The sequence below is a fragment of the Triturus cristatus genome, chromosome 3_2, assembly GCF_964204655.1.
Source record: "Triturus cristatus chromosome 3_2, aTriCri1.1, whole genome shotgun sequence".
Classification (NCBI taxonomy): Eukaryota; Metazoa; Chordata; class Amphibia; order Caudata; family Salamandridae; genus Triturus; species Triturus cristatus.
The window spans coordinates 411,041,365-411,062,237 of record NC_140584.1 but is presented as its reverse complement, the minus strand read 5'-3'; the positions used below and the strand labels follow the sequence as shown (position 1 = coordinate 411,062,237).

At 48.2% G+C, this 20,873-nt stretch overlaps 1 protein-coding gene across 3 annotated transcripts in view; it reads left to right on the top strand.

The window, feature by feature from the left end:
- Positions 1-20,873, top strand: part of AGO4 (argonaute RISC component 4) — a 588,224-nt gene that overhangs the window by 229,576 nt on the left and 337,775 nt on the right. For all 3 annotated transcript variants that reach the window (XM_085647981.1, XM_085647979.1, XM_085647980.1), the window contains exons 4-5: positions 8,362-8,543; positions 8,641-8,777. In XM_085647981.1, the coding sequence (XP_085504107.1) occupies positions 8,362-8,543; positions 8,641-8,777 (319 nt within the window). The remainder of the gene's footprint in view (positions 1-8,361; positions 8,544-8,640; positions 8,778-20,873) is intronic.

Below are 20,873 nucleotides of genomic sequence, written 5' to 3'. Positions count from 1 at the left end.
CGCCAGTTATCTGTAAGCGCACCTGTAGGAACATGGTCACCCCCACTTTTAGCCTGGTACATGTTGTTTAGACGAAGTGCACTGGATTCTTGCTGTCCAGGTTCCCAGTTCCAGATCTTTCCCCAAAACTGTACAATTCTATCTCCAATTGACAATATCTTTATCACTCTCTGTAAATCCCTAGTAGATGGTACCCAGGGCCTGGGTTACTAAAGATGGGTCCCCAAGGGCTGCAGCATGAATTGTGCCTCCCTAGGGACCCCTCACTAAACCCATGGAGGACTGCCATCGCACGCTGTGTTGAGGTGCAGACAGTAGTGCAAACACGACATGACACATCCTTGTGGGTCATGACCCCCAAAACTAAATGTAATTGTAATTCACCCATACAACCCAAGACAGGGTGCCTTCCATTACATGTGAGGACATATGTGATTGAGGAGGTATGCCCCTGTGCTGGTCAGTTCCAGTGCTGCCAGTACAAGTGATCAGGGAAGCCATTTTAACCGATGTGCTGGACACTGGTTAACTTGTTCCCCCAGCTACATGATGGCTTCACTGAAAATAGGGATGTTTGGTTTCAAACAGTACCAAACTCACCCTGATTCCATTGGGGGATTTGTGAGTCCATGCACACAGAAGGAACTTTAGAGGTTCCCCCCCTGAAAACCTTCCAACCTCTTGTATGTTGACTGACTGGTGTCTACCAACTTGCCACCAGAGACTGATTTCTGACCTCACAGGGTGAGGGCCTCTGCTCCCAGGAGTTCAGAAACAAAGCCTTCACTGGAAGATTATTCATGCTCTCTCCCTCAGGATGACCTGCTGATTCGCATCCCAAGGCAGGGGAGCTTCAAAGAAGCCACCGCCTTTAAAATGCTACTCTGCCCCCACCCTCCTGACAGGAGTGTGCTGATCCCCTTTGTCCAGAGCCCTTTGTCACCTGTACAGTTGGGAAAATTAGTCTGGTAGGTGTGCCCATTCCTTAGTCTAGTACCATCCGGAAGGTGGGCTAACTGAATTGCGCACAACCTTTGAGTTGGCCATCTTTGTGATGGCAAGATTAGGATTTCTGGTACAGGGTTATGCCCACTTCCCACAGGAAGTGGTCATATAGGGGGCGTAGTGACCCCAAGGGTAAGTAGCCTATTGACTACTAACCTACATTTCGCCTAACACTCTTAAATTCAGTATTTAGGAGAGCCCCTGGGACCAGAGACAGATCCTGCTGACCTCAAAGAAGACAGAAGTGAAGAGTCGCAAAAGCAGAAGATGCAGCAACTGACTTGGCGCTAACCCTGCTGGCCTGCTGAGTTTGACAATTGGGCCAAAAGGCGACTTGTCCTGCAGCTGCCAAGTCTCCAAAGTGTGGGAGACTTGCCAGCTCTTCATCCAGGAATCCGCACCTCCCAAGAATTAGCGGACCTGCATTCTGCAGGCAACCAAAGACACCTGAGAGGACTTTGTGATCCCAGAAACAAGACGTCTGAAGACACCACTGCACGCGTCGCGCCAAGCCAGAGTCTGTGGGCTAACTGGGTCATCGAGGCCCTCCAGAGACAGAGTCCACTGTGGTGTTGCCCCCTGTGAACTCGGGTGTCGCCTGCAGCCTCTGCAAGCAGGCCCCCTTTACTGTTCCTGGTAAGGAAAACCGGACGCCTAAAGACACAGCTGCACACGTCTCACCTGGGCCGTGGAGGAGGTCCAAAGTTGTCTCTAAGCATCCTCCTAGAGTAGCAATGCTGTTTTGCACCCCTTCACACTGCCACCCTAGTGCCGCTGATCTACTGGTGCTACCTTGGACCTTGCCCACCAATGACCTTAACTCTTGTAGACTGGTCTTGTAAGTTGCTGTACTGTACCTGAATGCTACACTTGCTTTGCCTTCTATAGGATAACATTGCAGCTTCTGAAAATTGCACTGTCAACTTCTTAAATACAAAAGTATTTCTTTTGAAAAACCGACTCGCCTGAACTAATTGCTTCTGGTATATATATATATATATATATATATATATATAAAAAACCATAGGTTTCACACAAGTTATAGTTAGCTGTACTTTTCACTCGTAAAAAACCAATGAAATTCCACGTTATAGTTAGATCAGGTAACTATAACTTGCGCGCCCACAATAAACTGCTGATGACGTCACATATTACATCACTCATGACATGGTCAGTGACATCACTCATGACATCAATGATGACATCTGAAATGACACATTGTGGATTGCGGTCGCGCAAGTTATAGTTACCTGATTTAACTATAACGTGGAATTTCATTGGTTTTTTACGAGTGAAATGTACAGCTAACTATAACTTGTGTGAAACCTATGGTTTTTTAAGTGAATTTGCAAGGTTTTTTAAATGCTAATTCCTAACTATAACGTGTGTGAAACCTATGGTTTTTTCAGTGAATTTGTACGGTTTTTTAAATGCTAAGTTATGTATTTATTTTTAATTTTTTTTTCTGGTTTTTCACCGTGCACACACCCTGCGCGCAAGGTGCGCTTCGCGCACCGTGCACGCGCTGTGGGCACTGGGTGCGCTTCGCGCACCGAGCGCCCACATTGCGCATTTCGTGCCGTGCATGCATCGCCATTTTTTAGAAAATATCAATTGTTTTTTTCTCCCTTGGGGGTCCTTACATTTATATATTAAATGTGATTCTTAATTTTTTTAATTTTTTTTTACCGTACACGTACGGTAAGCTTACCGTACGCGCACTCCGCGTTTTTTTTAATTAAAATTATTACATTTATTTTTCGTACTTTTTGGTCCTTCGTGGACCCCCTGACAAATGCTAGGGGGTCTGCAACTCTCTTCGTTGCCCCCTTTTCACGTTATCCACCTTTGTTTTTCAGAGCGAGAGACAGAAAATGGCGGCCGACACTTTCTGATTTCGACCGATTCGAATGTTTACAGTCATGTAACCACCAATCAGAATTGAGCTCGCGCACGGCACCGTACGCGTACGGTAAGCTTACCGTAAGCGCACGGAGCGCGCTTACAGATATATATATTGATTTAAATGCTATTTTCTCAGGACCTTCTGAACAGATTTACACCAGACCTGCAAAAGGCACATCCCTGACCTGAGGACTACCTCTCTGCCCAATTTCAAGTAATTCTGTTCAGCCGTTCGGGCTGTAGCTCGGACTAAAGGTCCTATGGGAAAATGCATGGGGAAAACGCGTTTTGGGACACCCTTTTTTCTCAGCCCCCGCTTGACGAATCCCCCCGAGACTTTCAGGGTAGGAGCGGAGCGTAGCGCCCCACCTATTTTGAAAAATTCGCGAGGATTCGTCAACCGGCGCCAAAGTTATTCCAAATAGAATGTTGCGGATTTCCTATGGAAACACGGTCCTAACTATAACTATCTACTGGCGACCGCCAGTAGATTATATATATATATATATATATATATATATATATATATATATATATATATATATATATATATATATATATATATATATTGGTGTGGATCATCTTCATGAGTAGTGTCTCACTTGACTATTGTGGAAAATGTTTGAGTGTCGAACACTCCCCTCTGATCGGTCTAAGTCTGCTCGACCATACTACCTCTTAGAAGACCACCTTGGGATTGCTAGAGCAAGCCCTGCCCACTTATAAGGGAACCCCTGGACTCTTTGGACGATATCTCATTTGGATCTATCCTATTAAGAGCCAACTTCCTACAGCACCTAAATCCCTGGCCCAAGCCTCCTGCAGACCGAAAAGCGTGTCCAGTGTATGAATCACTAGTGAATTTTAGATATGTTTATTCTCTGTGGGATTCGTCAACACCTTGGCCTCTAGTGGATTATAGTCCTGAAGCACGTGCAGGACAGATGTATGGGGTTAACGCTTGCCTAAACTACAAATGTCAATTAAAATTGACTGGGGTTGAGTTAGTACTCCGTCTGCAGGTCAGGGAGGAACTTAATGCTGGTCGTGAGCATGAGGTCATCCATTTTTGAAATGCCCAAAAAATCCCTCCGTTTAAAACTTGGCACATTGACCACCAGACGCAGCCTGGTACCAATGCACATTTTCTCTAGTCAAGCATCCGCACCAGCGGGGGGGCCCTAGGATTGTTGGTTCAGGTCTCAAGCACCTGCGTGGCCAGTCTGGATCAATTTTCCACCCACATAGGTGGGAAAGCTGGGTCTTGTCGCCCCACCCTTAAATGCAGTACCTGGGTCTCCAAACCCACCAAACACCACTCGTGCAGGACCACTAAACGAGCAACCCTGTAATAAATTTGAAATATTTATTCAGAGCAACTCTGGGGTTCCAGATAAAGCTCCACAGAAGTGCATTGGTGTAGACTAAAAAGGCTCCAGGGATTGGTTACGGATAGTTTTGAAGTTGTTAGGGCAGTTAGTCGTGGGTGGGCCTCCATCTCAAACATGGCAGATCTTCACAAAAAAGAACAAGCATTTACAATGCAATAGGTCTCGCAATGACCTTATTTTGAGCTGTTGAAATTGTTACTGGCTATGTCTTTAAATAAATTAAAAGGCATTGTTATTTACAATACCAAAAGCAACACCTAGCATAGCGCGGTGTCCGTGAAGACGGCGCTGCGCTTATTAAAGTGAAAAAAAACAAGTGTGTGTTTCGGGGGACAGAGCCCTGTGGTGACTCACTGGAGAGCGCCTTGAGTGCTGCGCCCAGCAGTGACCATGACGCCCTGCCAGGGGCTCCCCTCTCTGCTTCGTAAACACATGAATGCTCAATGTTATAGAATACATGGAGATATCTAAACTGGAGACATAGTATGTGAGGTTTGCTGATTACATGGTTGGTGGATCAGCCGCTCGACACAGTCTTAACACACAATGATTGGACCGTGTGAGATATTAATGGAAGATGTTTATTGACATTGGACAGTGATACTTTTACAACCCCTATAAAGTTATACAGGGAGAACAATTGCATTAAATGCAGAACTGATTTTTCAGCGCGTTGATATACTGCGAAACCTGACTGTTGACCTGCTGGGCAACTTTTATTCATCTATAACTCAAAGACTGCTGAATAGCAAGAGGACCGTCTGATTCTTCTGGATTGTCTTGAATGATTTCATTGAACTGTTACTGTCTGTGACGAAGAAATATATATATTTCCGAAGGATCTTAATAAGTTAACGGTGTTCTGTATATGCCTATATTCTTTGTGAAGTGTAGTATGTGAGGTTACCAGTAATTTGAAAACTCTGCATTAGAACAAAATACTTGGTATGACGTAATCACTTGATGATGGCGACATGTTGAAGTAAGTCACGGCGTGCAATGCAAAATGGTCAAGTTTGTGTTCCTTAAAATGGGTATTGGCGAAACAGCTCGTAATGGCAGAGCCGCCAGTCATCGAACGAGGGGTTGGTTAATAAGAGAGCAAGAACGGAGCAGGCACGAACGTCCTGTCCTGTATGGGTACTGTGGCTAGGGGTGCTGCGGCCCCTCTGTCCTGACCTGCATCGGTAGAGACTGTCACTTCATCAGGGACCCTGCTCGACCAGTCTCTGCACTGGAATAGAGGTGGCACAGCCAGTATTGCGCGCCAGGCAGGACTCTGGTGGGTCCTTGAGGTACTTGCGAGTACCTGTCCATGCACCGCTACCTGTCCTCCTAGGGCCCACAGGGACCGTGTTCCAGCAGCGGTGCACAAGGGGCTGCTGCCGAGAGCCTGCACAGCTGACACTGGGGCATACCCATGCCTCTGTATGTCAGTATGGATCTGTTCAAGTGATGACACCCGGGCCCCCTGCTGCCTGTCAAACAGGGCACCACGGGGACACACTGTTCCAGCAGCGGCTGCTTGAGGGGTTGCTGCCGAGGGCCTGCACAGCCGGCACTGGGGCAGGCCGTATGCCAGTGTGGACCCGTTCACGTGATGCCACCCAGGCCCCTGCAGCCTGTCCACCCTAGCTCCCAGGCGGTGTGCTGTAGCCTGACCATGCCGGCATCAGCAGGGCCCGACCGCCGCAGGACCTGTGATTTATCACATCAATTTACACGTGCCTGGAGAGACATAAACAGGCGTTTTAGAGTTCTTCCCTGCAGCTCATAAAGTACAAATGCTTTTTTTCTCTCTCTAGAACTCCGTGTCCCCCGTGGCACAGTCGTGAACTGGATGGTATACAGCTGTACAGGCGATCAATATATTAGAGCACATCCAGGGGGCAAATGTGTAAGCACCCCAAGCTTGTCCCATTAGCGGGTCACCTTCCCGCTGTTCGGCACAGAATGGTCTTTGAGCGGCACAGAACGGACTAGAATATAAATCCCATTGTACAGCTACCAAACACGGCGAATGCGAGCCGGCCCGTCTCTGCTAAGAATCAAAGGAGCACCTGGTCTTGAGATGCACTGTGTATTAATACCACGTCGCCGTTTATTCAGCAGATTAGACTTCATTTATTGTTAGTCAAAGCACACAATACATAGGCAAAAGCAGTTCAATAGTTTGTGGTTATCGATTAAACAACCGTGACCGCAGCGCCGTGACGATACATATTAATTAAAAAAATGATCTGCTATGTTGCACTGATGAAAATAAACCAGTATAAAGCGTTGCAGTTCCCAGCTCTAGAAGGTCAGAGTGCAGGAAGAGGCGTGAGGTTATTCTGCACGGAACATTGCAAATGTTCACAATGTTTGCGCGATGAGTAAAACGTTTTGACAGACAATGCATACACTTTTTATTCTAAATAAATAACCAGTATCTGAAAAAAAAGACAGCAAAATAATCGCTTCTGCTTTTAATGTCAGGGTGGGTTTTGTCTTAAAGGTTTACCCGAGTCCTAAGCAATCTTCGGTTTACAAAGCTGGTGTATTTTGTGCACCATGTTACTAAATAATACAAATAACTCTCAAATATGATCGCAGCTAGATCCAAAGATGCGGATAAAACACTGGCAACCAAGCTTGCACTCACTGTCGCTTATCCACTGAAAACCCACACACTGCTCCATGCTGCGACCCAAACGCACAGGTTCACTGCAACACGCGGACAATTGAGCGTAATCGCGCACACTATTATACCCGTTGAAATCCACGCACAGCCCCAAATTACATGCAATATACCTCCCTCTGTTGACTCGCACATACTCTTCTCACGGATCCTCTCACAGTTAGACACACACGAAAGTGAACTCTCACATTCACAGCAACCCTTCTCTCACTGTCAGCCTGAGGTAATAACTGTGGTTTTCCACATTAAATATCTGAACAGTGTCAAATATTAAACTAACGACACGTCACAATTCATTACACGCTCTACGTCCACATTTTAATGGGAACATTTCATAGTTAAAACCGGATCCGTAATAAGCGCGGCCCAGGACGCCGGTGAATAGCTGGCGTTTATATATCATCCGGGCTCTACATAGGCCGTCCGCCATGACCATATTCTGAAACCAAGTATTTGCAAAAGCAACAAGTCAGTGGCGCGCGTGTCATGCCTGTGTCTCGGCACGATCATAGCTCCTCCCACGGCCTATTGGTGTCTATTACGCGCTTGGTGCGCGTAATAGACACCAATTGGCCATAGGAGGAGCTATGAGCGTGCCTCGGGCCAATTGCGTGCAGTCTTTTAGAATAAGACGCCCGCAAAGGCCAATGGGGGAGCTGAAAAGGAAATGTGTGTGCGATTCCAGGGTCCATTTCTGAACCCCAGACAAAAGGACTCTCGGCTGCGCGAGCACTGCTTCGCAGTGCAACGCAGGTCGCGAGACCTAAAGAGGGGGGACGTCCAGGCCCAGATACCTTTCATTAGTCTGAATATGGGCTGCAAAGTCCAGTCCCCTGCTCTTCAATTCTCTATGTACACCCAGGTACCGATATCAGTCTGTGACCATACACAGACGCCTAGACCAAGATATTAGGGGAGCATCTATCATTTGGGTATATAGACTATGTGGGCACTTTTATCTGGAGTCCTGAGAAACTCCATACACACCCAGATTTGTAGCAGTCCCATGACTGATTTGTGGTTCATCCAGGTAGACGAGGACGTCATCTGCGTTTGAAACAATGTGGTCTTCTACCCCCGGGGCACATTAAAACATCCTCACTTGGGCATCCATTCTCAACCATTGCGCAAGTGGTTCAATGGCGAAGAGCAGGGGCGAAAGCGAACAACCCTGTCCCTATCAATCGAGAAGGGCTCTGACACCGCCTATCGCCTCATCACCCCCAGACCTGAGCCGATAAGGCTCAAAATTCAAGTATTTTACTGACTCTAGGATCTAAAGCTTTTGCTTCGCTTTTATGTCCTAAAACATACCTCCTAGCTGATGATTGCTGAATTGTTACTATTCTATTATGAGACTGTAATATGTTGGTCTTTCAGGTTGACCTCGAAGTGACATTACCAGGGGAAGGTAAGGATCAAACGTTCAAGGTAACCATTCAGTGGGTGTCGGTGGTCAGCCTGCAGATGCTTCTGGAAGCCCTCTCTGGGCACCTCAGCGAGGTCCCAGAAGATTCTGTGCAGGCGCTTGATGTAATTACAAGACATCTTCCTTCAATGAGGTAGGCGGACACTCTTCTATACCCTTCTTCCCACTTCTGTTCTGTCTTATTCTAGAACCCAAAGCAGCATTAACATTTGAATTGCGCATTTTTGTAGGTATACACCAGTGGGGCGTTCGTTCTTCTCCCCTCCCGAAGGTTACTACCACCCTCTCGGAGGAGGCCGGGAGGTGTGGTTCGGCTTCCATCAGTCTGTTCGTCCTGCCATGTGGAACATGATGCTTAACATTGATGGTAGGTTCAGGTTTCTTTTTTTTTTTTTTTTTTAAATCATCTTCTGTCATGAACAATTAAAACAATGCCTATATAACAAAAAAATGCTAGTCTTGTATATCATAGTTCAGGTGGATTACATTGTTTGATCAGAATCATTAAAACCCAATCACTTTGTAAGGTGGGGTGGGGGTCGAAAGGGGGAACATAGCAGTGTGCACATTTTTCCTAGCCTCATAGCACCTGACAGTTAATTTCTTTATACTCTCATCATGCCCCTTTGATGCATTTTTCTCCACCTATTCACACACCTCTCGATATGTTCATGCAGAAAGAGGTTTTATGTCCTTTTTTGCATTTAAACTGGGTTTACTTAATTGAAAGACTTTAAGAAATAGCCAATGCAGCTGCTTGTAGAATGATCTTAAATTACAAACCGCAAGAAAATAAATTGCATTTGAAAATCATTTGTTCAATGCATATGAGCTGTAGATCATATGCTGTGCATAGATTGCTAGCTAGTGTTGGGTCCGGATGTTTGCACTTTGTTTTTCTTCGAAGAAGTCTTTCCAGTCATGAGGTAGGTGACGACTCCTTTGTTAATAGTGTGCATGGGCATCGACTCCATTGTTGATTTTGCTTTTTTCCGCCATCTGGTTCGGATGTATATCGTTGTGCTCCGGTTTGACACCTTTCCTTCGGTTCCTCTCGGCACGCAAGATACTCGCCCTCAACGGTATTGTTTTCAATTGCGTCTCCCTTTCTATTGCGCATTGTGAGCTTTAAATCTTTCGAACGGAAAGTTTGTGGAAGGCCGTCGTGCCTCCCCTTGTCGGGTCGAACAGCAGTCGATGGAACAAACTCGCTTCAAATTCTGCCCTCTGTCACACGAAATACCGTTGCACCGACTCGCACGAAGTGGGTAATTCTGTGTTAGTCCCCCGAACACAGTGAACAAGACTGCGACACGTGCCAGGCTTTCCACTCCAAGGAGACACTCCGCGACTGTAAGGAAGTGGGTTTGTTGAAGTAATCCCCCCACTTTTTGCCGGATACCTGATTCACTTTTCCTTGGTGTGCCCTGGGTTCCTGCCAATCAGGTACCCAGGGCCTGTGTTCCTTCCCTAAAAACTGTACTAAAGCCTAAACCCCATTGGCATCTCTGGCCACATGTCAGCCCCTGGTAAATGGTACCCAGGGCATTGTGACCAGAGAAGACCCCTAAGGGCTGCAGCACTTATTGTGCCACCCTTAGGGGCCCTATACCCTGACACACACACCCTGCAGGCTGAGTGTCCTTGTACAGAACTAAACACAGTCGACATGGCACACATCCCTGTGTGCCATGCCCACAAACCCACTGCCCTGGCATACATCAGCCACTCCTCTAGCTGGGTGCCCTATGCCAGTGGTGAGGACACAGGCGCATGAGCCCTGTGCCCCTACAGTACCCAGGGTCATTCCTGGGCACTGTGTACAGTGATGCCAGTATATGGTGCTGGGAGATTGTAATTACGATCTCCACAGCACCATAATGGCTACACTGAAGACTGACAAATTTGATATCCAACTTCTCAGCACATTAAGCCCACACTGATGCCAGTATGGGATTTAATGTAAAAAGCACTATAGAGGGCATCTTAGAGATGCCCCCTGAAACCTAACCTACAATCCACGTCTTGTCTGAGAGGCTGCCTAGGCGGCCACACAGCGGACCTGTTGCTGGACCCCTGGGTGAAGAGCCACCGCTCTCCTGGGCCTGCAACAATGCACATCCTGGGCGAGGTGCTAGGTCTCCTCCCCCAGGATGGGCAAGGTTCAAAGGCATACCACCTTTGTGAGCTTCTCGAGGCCACTTGCTGTACTCAGCAACTGGACCCCACAGGTTCTGACCCCCACTCTGGTGGGTAGACTGGCGGGAAACTCTACGTTAGGAAAGGGGGTGTGCCAGCCTGTGCCAACTCCACCCCTCTGGTGGGAGAGGCGAGGTGAAGCACAACTCCGGGCTCCGGCCATCTTGAGGATGGGGAGCCCTGCCCAATCACAGCTAGGCTCCTGCCCCCCTCCCACTGGAGAGGAGCAGGATAGGGGGTGTACTCACCGCAGGACAGGGGCCCATTGGTCCCTGCCCTCACTCTACCTGTAACGCCCATAAATTTAGTATTTAGGGGCACCCTGAAACTTCTTTCCTCAGATCCCGATTCGAAAACAAGCAAGATCAAGAAACCAGAAGACCTGCCGCGCAGCTGCTAACCAGAGGACGACACCAACTGACTTGGCCCTACCGGCCTGTTGATCCTTAAACCTGCTCCTGTGGAACTCTAGTGCCTTCAGTGGTCAGCACCCTCAAAAACCCAGCAGGACCTGACCACCTTGAGACTCTACCAAGACTGGGACTCCCACGAGCAGTGGCTCTGCTCAAACAGCAATACCCCTGGTGCCAGCCAGGAACCGCGAAACCAGCACACTGCACCCGCTGAGCCCGGCCTGTGCCCGAGTGGACAACGACCCTGAGGACGTCCCCTCGTCGATTCTGACCTGGAATCCAGTGCCCAAGGACCCTCACTCGACAACCCAGACGCCTGCAGCCTTAGAACCAGGGACCCCTCCAAACGCGACCAGTAGGGTGTAAGATTTTCTGACGTCAAGACACCACTGTACCCGGTGCCCCAGGGCCCCCTGTGCCCAACTCCTGGGTGCCTACCTATCCTCCAAGATCCCAACTTACCCCTCGAAGTGTTGATCGTTCCTGAAGATCCTCCGTCCCCGAGCCTGCAGCCTTAGTTCACTTCCCAAGATCTCCATTGAATAACATTGAGCACCCGACCGCTCAAAAGCACCCAGCCGCCCGAGTGCCCTTGGCAGTGCAACCTATGTCCTAATCTACTTCCCCATTTGCCCTGAGCAAGTGACCAAGAGCCCAGCTCCCACAGCCGCGTGGCCTGCTCCGCAGCAGCCACCAAGCGAAGGCCCCCTGCCTCTCATTGGATAACATTGGGCCTAACTACCTCTGCACCCGGCTGCCCCTGTGCTGCTGAGGGTGTACCAACTGTACCTACCTGACCCTGGGAGACCCGGAGTCTATGCCCAGAACCTTAATTCTGCCAGTCGAGTACTTACCTAAAAGCCGATAACTCACTTTGCTTCCATAGGCTAAAATTGACTGGTTTCCCTTGGAAATTCTTCGAAGTGTGGAGTTTTGGAACTTTAAAATATTCATCTAAATTCAGCCGAACAACAAATTCCGATTTACTCGCCTGTTATCAAGAGACCTCAGTGCTGCATCTTGTAGCTCAGTACTGACCCTGAAAAGTAATTTTAACCGTACTTACCAGTAACTTGAATTTTGTTATACGGTGAAATTTCTTCTAATTGTCGATTTTTGCAAACTACAAATTCGTTAAAAATCGTACCAACTATGAAAATGTAATTGCTTACCTGTTTTAGATAGATGTCCCAGTACTGAGCCTAGGAGCCCAGCACTGGATTACAAAAGTAACGAGTACATACTTTACCCGTAACTTGAATTTTCTTCCATAGGAAACTATTGACTGTTTTTCTGTGAAATTTCTTCTAAGTGTCGATTTTGCAAACGTATAAATATTCCTTAAATCTTACAGGTGGTACATTAGTGCTGGATCCAGGATCCAACACTGACTTGGAAAAAGTAACCATAACCCCACTTACCTGCCAAGTGATTTTCCTCCCGTAGGATAACCTTGGTAATTAGATCAGAAAAAGTTTCTAAGTGTCAGCTTTTAAAATATTAAAATATTGCTTAGAAATCACAACAGTAACTAAAACGTGTTTACTCACTTGTCTCCAAGAACTGTCCCAGGACTGAATCTAGAATCCAGTCCTGGAGTTAGAAAAGTAATCGTAAAAGTAATCAAATTGCATATAACTTAAAATTTCCATTGAGCTCAATGTATTATTGTGTTTGAAATTGTGTTGCCTGTTGCAACAAACTGTAACTATTACCTACAAAAGTCAATTGCATATTGTAAAGTATTTAACTTAAGCATCTCATTCTGAGAAAGTATATTTTAATACCTATTTTTGGTTCTAAAATAAAAAAAATCAAATTTTATACAAACCATTGGCTTAGAGTTCAGTTCTTGACTGTGTGAGACCATTTGCTGGCTGAGTGTGTACAACAAATGCTTTACACTGTCCTCTGATACTGCCTTACTGTTCGACCAAGCTACCATTTTAGAGATAAGGTTATATCTAACTTTAGCCTCTGCCAAACCTCTGGGGACTGTGGACTCTATACACAAGGTACCTATTTGGGAACAGTATATATAGAGCCACTTTCTCACAGCGACCATCTGGCTCGACGTTGCGACATGCAGAGCCAGCACACAAGCTCCATTACGGACATCTTCAGTTAACAATCAGACTAAGAAGCCGGCGAGGCCATGGGAACCGAGGAGGAGCAGGAGACTGTCACTATCTAAGACCTAGACTCCGACCAAGAGGAAGACATCCCGCATGGTCATCTTACCGCGAGTACAGCTCTCCCCTCGTCCCAAAAGACTATTCCAAGTAAAAAGAAGGCTCCGGGCCAACCCATGCCCATGTTCATGGTCGGCACCGAAATCATGCTTCTGACGCCCAGCACTCTGGCTCGACACCGAAGCCTACCAAAAAGCCTTCTGGCTCTGAAAAGACTGAGTTTGGAGCCCAGGCCTTCGGGGTCGAATCAGAAGTCCGGCATGACCCTCACCATTTGGTGCGAAAAAATCGTCTGAACCGAAGACATCCGCTGTTTCCACTCCGGCACCGAAAAGTTTGGCGCCAAAACAGAAGTGCAGAAAAAAGCGAAGCCCAGTTTCGAGACCCAAACCGGATCTCAAACAAAAGATTTTATATATCCATCCACAGACTGGCCATATCACCACTAAAGTGACTCTAAAAAGAACGGCTGATGCAGAAGAATATCACATCCCTTTGAAGAAGAGATCTATTGGAACTAACCCTTCCCCCTCCTCTACCCATTCTTCCTTCATCACCACCTTCTCCTCGGTTTAAACAATTTTCACCTGAACATTCACCAACACATACACCTGACAACCAAGATGATGGGGATGATAATCGGGACAGGGATGATCAGTCATTTCAAAACCCTTGGGACGGTTATAACACCAATTCACCCATGCGCAATGATCCCGACCTGTACCCTACCAAACCCTCTCTACCAGATGATAGTGTAGGCTACATTAAGTTATTAGGTAGAGCTGCCAAGTACCATGGGGTGCAACTGCAAAAGGAGTCATTAGAGGATTTCCTCTTTGAAACCCTCAGTCATCACATACACTACCCATGCTTAAAAGGATGGGTAGGCATGTAGATGACCTTTTTAATGACCCAGTCGGAGCTTTCATTCTTTTTTTTTTTTTAAATTTTTTATTGAGAAACATCTGTTCAAATAAACAATACAGAGGTCACAGCGAATAAAGAACGAATAGCGACAAACAGAGGATGAAGATTGCATTTCAACATGAGAGGTGGACATCACCGGGAAAGGGGGACATTTGATACAGAACAATCCGGTGGTGTTCAGATTTCTCCCCGATAACTATTCCAGGGGCCCCAGATACACGCTCATTTTTTAGGGCAACCCCTAGCGACATATACCGGCTTCTCCCTAAACATACACCAGTCGATCTCTCTCCCAGGTCTCCAATGTAGATGGCTTAGCAGCTCCCCACAATTGCGCGATGTTTCGTATGGCAATCATGAATCCCAGGGTGGCCCACTGTGTCTGAGTGTTAAGATCTGTGGGTTCCCATATGTTGAGGAGGCAACGTCGAGCCTCCGGTAAAAGACGGGTGTGTAATACAGTGAAGAGTACCTTGTGAACCTTATGCCAAAAGGCGTTTACGAACTTGCATTCCCATATGATGTGAAAAAAGGTTCCTAGCAGACCGCACCCTCTCCTGCAATCCCCTCTGTCAGTGACCCCCATGTGGTTTAAGCGTGGCCCGGTGATGTACACGCGGTGAAGGATCTTCAGCTGTATAAATCTGAGGCGCGCAGGTATGGCAACCACTCTAGGGGAATACACCCCCTCCTGCCTGTCTTCATCTATCTTGATCCCGTCTCCCGTCCACTTCTCCCTTAATGTCTGAAGGGGATCGGTCATATTTATCAGTTTTTTGTATTGGGGAAATCGTCTTTTCAGGAAGGTGGCTGTCTAAGATTCCATCCTCTAAAGGTGAGGCTTCAGGAGGGGTCGTGCTCGCTGGTAAGAGCGTTCGGCGTGAATGTTGGATTTGGGCATAGCAGAAATACTCAGTAGGTGCCAAGTCCTATTCGGCCTGCAGTGTGCTGAAGGGGTTAAATTCCAACCCCTCTCCTCCCCCTCCCCCTCCCCCCCCCCCCCCCGTTCTTTGATTTGCGCAATGCCGATGAGATCCCATTTGTCGAAGCCTATTGACCTCCATAGGTTGCCCCCAGGGATTCAGAGTCCCAAAGGGGGGTTGCCAGTGTCAGTTTATGTCCCCACCCAAGGGCGTTGGTTGCGTCATGCCAAAGTTGGACTGAGTGCTTGGTGGGGCCCGTCAAAGTGTATTTGTTGGGCCGTGAGTAGAGCGTCCGGTTATAATTGCCTCCGAGGAGGAGCCATCTGTCCATGGCATATCATGGATCGTCGCCCTGCCCATAGGTGCTATGATTTCTAGAGGCCAAATGTGCAGCCCAATAATATTTTTTAATGCCAGGAAGGCTTATGCCACCATCATACCAGTTTAGGGTCAGTTTATTTAGGGTGATTCGTGGCTTACCATCCAAAAGCAATTCTCTGAAGGCCCTCTTTCTTTAAAGTATTGCTGGGGTACCTGGTCAAGAGCATTTTGCAGAGCATATAGTAGGTGGGGCAGGGACATCATTTTAAACAGGGCTGCTCTTCCCAAGGGGGGAGCGATTTCCATCTTCTAATGTGGTTTTTTTTTTATTTTTTTAAACTCAAAGCAGGGGCGGGAGGAGATTTTGGGCATATTGGACCGAAGAGTCATGAGAAATATAAATGCCAAGGTATTTAAAGCCCGCAGTGTTGATCTGGGTTGGGCAATTTCCAGGAGGGTCTCCAAGTAGGGCGAACTCTAAGGATTTACCCCAATTGACTGTAAGTCTGGAAAATCTACCGAACACTGCCAAGATGTCCAGAACTGCTATCCAGGATTTCGACGGGGAGGCCAGATAGAGCAAGATGTCGTCCGCATAGAGTGAAATGTGGTCCTCCCACCTTAGGGACCATTTTAGCCCTTGTATTGTCAGGTCCTTTCGAATCCAGGCAGCCACCAGCCCCAGGGCGAGGGCAAACAAAAGGGGGGGAGAGAGGGCAACCCTGCTGGGTTAAACGGCTGAGTGGAAACATGGCTGATAATTTATTGTTAACCACTACCTGCGCCAGGGGTTCTTGGTACAGAAGACGCACCCACTGAGTGTATTTTGGTCAAAATCCCAGTTTAGCCAGCACCGCCCAAAGATAGGGCCATTCCACCGTGTCGAATGCCATGGTTGCGTCTAAGGACACTATCACAGCTGACTCCTGCAGGATTGAAGCTCTGCCCAGCACCCCATGGAGTCTGCATAGGTTCAGGGCCGGGTTTGTGTGGCATGAAGCCCGATTGGTCCGTGTGCACCAGGGTGCCTATTACTTTGACCAGGCGGGTAGCCAGAAGTTTAGCCAGAACCTCCGGTTCAGTGTTTAGGCGGGAAATTGGTCTATATGAGGCACAATCAGTCCGGGCCTTCCCTTCTTTATGAATAGTGACTATAGTGACGATTCTTTGTTCCCTCGGTAAGGCCCCGCGTTCCAGTGATTCCTTTTCTGCAATTTCAGGTGCAGTGCGAGTTTATCGGGCTGTAGTTTGTATAGCTCGATAGGGATGCCGTTGGGACCAAGGGCTTTTCCCGATTTCAGTGCACGTATTGCTTGTGCGATTTCATCCGTAGTCTGGTCGCTGTCCATAAAGTCGCGGTCAGACATGGGCAGGCAAGAGAGCTTAATGTCACGTAGGAGGTCTTTTGAGTCTTCCTCAGTGTGTGGAGTAGCGAATCTGTCATCTATGTCCTGGGTTTCAGTGAGAGAGGAACCTTCGTCATCTTTGAGCTCTGGGACTGATCTGCTCGCCCAGTCCTTCTTATCCAACCAAGCTATTCTTTTCCCTGCTTTATCGCACAGTTCATATATCCTACCTTGACGTTCTCTGCTTAGGAATTTAGCTCTGTCCGTGACCAGGGACCTATATTCGTGTTTCAGGCTCAAGAGGTGTAGCTTCTCTGGTGTCACGCCCGCTGCTAGACCACCCTCAAGCGGGTAAATGTCGGCCTTTATGTCCAGTATTTCTTTTTGATTTTCTTAGCCCCAGTGATCAAGGACCGAGGATACAGACCCTACGTTTTCGGTGAAATAATTGTCCATGGCTTTCAGAAGGTTTGTACGCAGTTTTGGATCTTTAAGGTACCAGGGGCTAATTGGAGCCAGCCTACCCACCGTGGCCTGACTGAGTACTTTGTGCATGCATACGGGGGAGTGATCGGAGATACCCCAAGCAAGATGTCTGATCTTGTGCGCGATGTGGGCTGCCAGAACCAAACAATCCAGCTGGGATAAACTATGATGGGCGCCCGATTGAAAGGTGTTGTATCTGGTCTGGGTGATAAGCCCTCTAAAACGTCCACCAACCCCCATAGTGTCAAGGAATTCAGGTAGCCAGCTAGCAGAGGGTACGATTTCCCTGGGAGTGTAGCAGTCCAGGATGCCCGAAACCACTGTGTTAAAGTCTCCTCCGAGGACCAGGAGGCCGTCTGGCATTGTGAGAAGGAATGAACCTTGGTCAGTGAATGTGGAGCCCTGCAGTCCCGGAGGTACATGGACTGATATGAACATGATCGTGCAGCCCTCCCAACTGCCCGAAATCCCAGTGTATCTGCTTCTCTCATCTGTCCATACAGAGCCCACCTCAAGTGGGAATGAGTTTTTGACCATAATACCGACACCCCTTGAGCTAGATGTAAAGCCTGCATGAGACAGTTATACCCTCCCCTGTGCATCGCTTTGCAGAGGTTCCCAACCAGGTGCGTTTCCTGTAGAACGACATCTGGGGCCTGCCGTTAGATATATTGAAGAACCACACTGCGTTTGATCTTATCCCCAAGGCCGTTGACATTCCAGCTTAAAATCTTAATTTTTGTCCCCCATGTCTCGTAGCTTGTGAGACAGTGCCATCTTTCTTGCATGGTATGCTCCCACTTTTTGCTGAATTAATTATGTATTTTAACTGAGTGTGCCCAGGGCTGCTGCCTATCATGTACCCAGGGCCTGTGTTCCTTCCCTAAAACTGCATGAAGCCTAAATCCAATTGGCATCTCTGGCCACATGTCCGCCCCTGGTAAATGGTACCCTAGGTATCCAGGGCCCTGTGACCAGAGAAGGCCCCTAAGGACAGCAGCACTTATTGTGCCACCCGTAGAGGCCCTGTACCCTGACACACACACACTGCCTTCGCAGGCTGAGTGTCTTGGTGCAGAACAAAACAGTCGACATCGCACACATCCCTGTGTGCCATGCCCACAAACACACTGCCCTGGCATACCTCAGTCACCCCTCTAGCTGGGTGCACTATTCCAGTGGTGTGGGTACAGGTGCACAAGCCCTGTACCCCTACAGTACCCAGGTCCATTCCTGGGCATTGTAAGTGCAATGCTGCCATTAAGAGTATATGGTGCTTGGAGGTCGTCATCACGAACTCCACAGCACCATGATGGCTACACTGAAGACTGAGAAGTTTGGTATCAAACTTCTCAGCACATTAAACCCACACTGATGCCAGTGTGGGATTTAATGTAAGATGCACGACAGAGGGCAACTTAGAGTTGCCCCCTGAACCTAACCCACAATCCACGTCCTGTCTGAGAGGCTGCCTAGGCTGCCACCCAGCAGACATGTTGCTGAGCCCCTGGGTAGAGAGCCATCCGCTCTCCTGGGCCTGCAACAATGCACATCCTGGGCGAGGGGCTAGATCTCCTCCCCCCGGATGGGCAGGGGAAGCTTCAAAGGTATGCCGCCTTTGTGAGCTTCTCCAGGCCACTTGCTGTACTCAGCAACTGGCCCCCACCGGTTCTGACCCCCACTCTGGTGGGAAGACTGGCGGGAAAGCCCAAGTGAGGAAAGGGGGTGTGCCAGCCTCTGCCAACCCCTCCCCTCAGGTGGTGGAGGCTAGGTGAAAAAAAACTCCGGGCTCTCGCCATCTTGAGGATGGGTAGCCCTGCCCAATCGGGATTAAGCTCCTGCCCCCCTCCCACTAGAGTGTGGCAGGATAGGGGGTGCACCCACCCCAGGGAAGGGACCCATTGGTCCCTGACATCTACCTACCTGTAACACCCCTAAATTTAGTATTTAGGGGCACCCTGAACCTTCCTTCCTCAGATCCCAAATCCAAAACTAGCAAGAACAAGTAGTAAGACCTGCTGTGCAGCTGCTAACAAGAGGATGACACCAACTGTCTTGGCCCCAGCCCTACAGGCCTGTCGACCCTCGAACCTGCTCCTGCTAAAACCCGGCGTCTCCAGTGGTCAGCAACCTCAAACCCCGGAGGACCTGACTGCCTTATGACTCTAAAAGACTGGGACTCCCACGAGCAGTGGTTCTGCTCAAAGCAAGTAACAAACCCCTGGTGCAAACCAGGAACCGCGACTCCTGCACCTGCCAAGCCTGGGCCTGAGTGGACAAAGACCCCGAGGACGTCCCCCCGGCAACTGTGACCAGGAATCCAGCACCCAAGGACCCTCATCGACGCTCCTGACGATGCCTGCAGCCTCAGAACCAGGGACACCTCCCAACCGCGACCAGCAGAGGGTAAGATTTCCCAATGCTAAGAGACACCCCTGCTCCCGGCGCCCTGCGGCCTCCTCTGCCCAGCTCCTGGGTGCCTACCTAACCTACAGCTTCCCAACTTACCTCTCGAAGTGGTGGTCGCACCTGAATAATCTTCGCCCCCGAGCTTGCAGCCTTTGTTCGTCTTATAGCTTCTCCATTGAAAACCATGGAGCGCCCGACTGCTCAAAAGCACCCTGCACCCAGTTGCCAGAGTGTCCCTGGGCGTGCAACATCTATCCTAATCTACTTCCCCACTTGCCCTGAGTAAGTGACCAGGAGCCCAGCTCCCACAGCCGCGTGGCCTGCCTGCTAGCAGCCACCAACCAAAGGCCCCCTGCCTGCCATTGGCTAACATTGGGCCTACCTCTCTGCACCCGGCTGCCCCTGTGCCGCTGAGGGTGTAACAACTGTACCTACCTGACCCTGGGAGACCCCAGAGTATGCCCAGAACCTTAACTCTGCCAGTCAAGTACTTACCCAAAAGCCGATAACTAACTTGTTACCCTATGGAGAAAATTGACTGGTTTCACTTGGAAATTCTTCTGTTGATTATTGATACTTTAAAATATTCACTAAAAATCAGCCGATCAGCGAAAACGACATTACTCGCCTGTTATCAGGAGAGATCCCAGTGCTGGATCTTGGTGCCCAGCACTGACCCTGAACAACGGTACTTACCTATAACTTTATTTTCCTCCATAGGATAACATTGCCTGGTTTTTGCCAGAAATTTTAAGTGTCGATTTTTGAAACTTACAAATATTCCTTAAAAATCGCCTGTGTAACAAACTATTTATTTCAACTGTTTACAGGAAATGCACCAGGGTTGAATCCAGGATCCAACCCTGAGTTAGAAAATCATACGCAAAGTAACAAATTGTATTTACTTAGTCCCATTGAGCTCAATGTTATGATTGTTTTTGAATTGTGTTGCCATTGCAACAAGTAACTATTGCATTCAAAAGTCTATTGCCTATTGAAAGTATTTAACTAAAGCATCTCATTCTGAGAAAGTATATTTTGATACCTACTTGTGGTTCTAAAATAAAACTATTTTTATATACAAACCATTGGCCTAGAGTTCAGTTATTGAGTGTGTGAGACCATTTGCTGACTGAGTGTGTACAACAAATGCTTTACACTGTCCTCTGATACTGCCTTACTGCTCGACCAAGCTACCACTTTAGAGAGTAAGGTTATATCCAACTTTAACCTCTGGCAAACCTCTG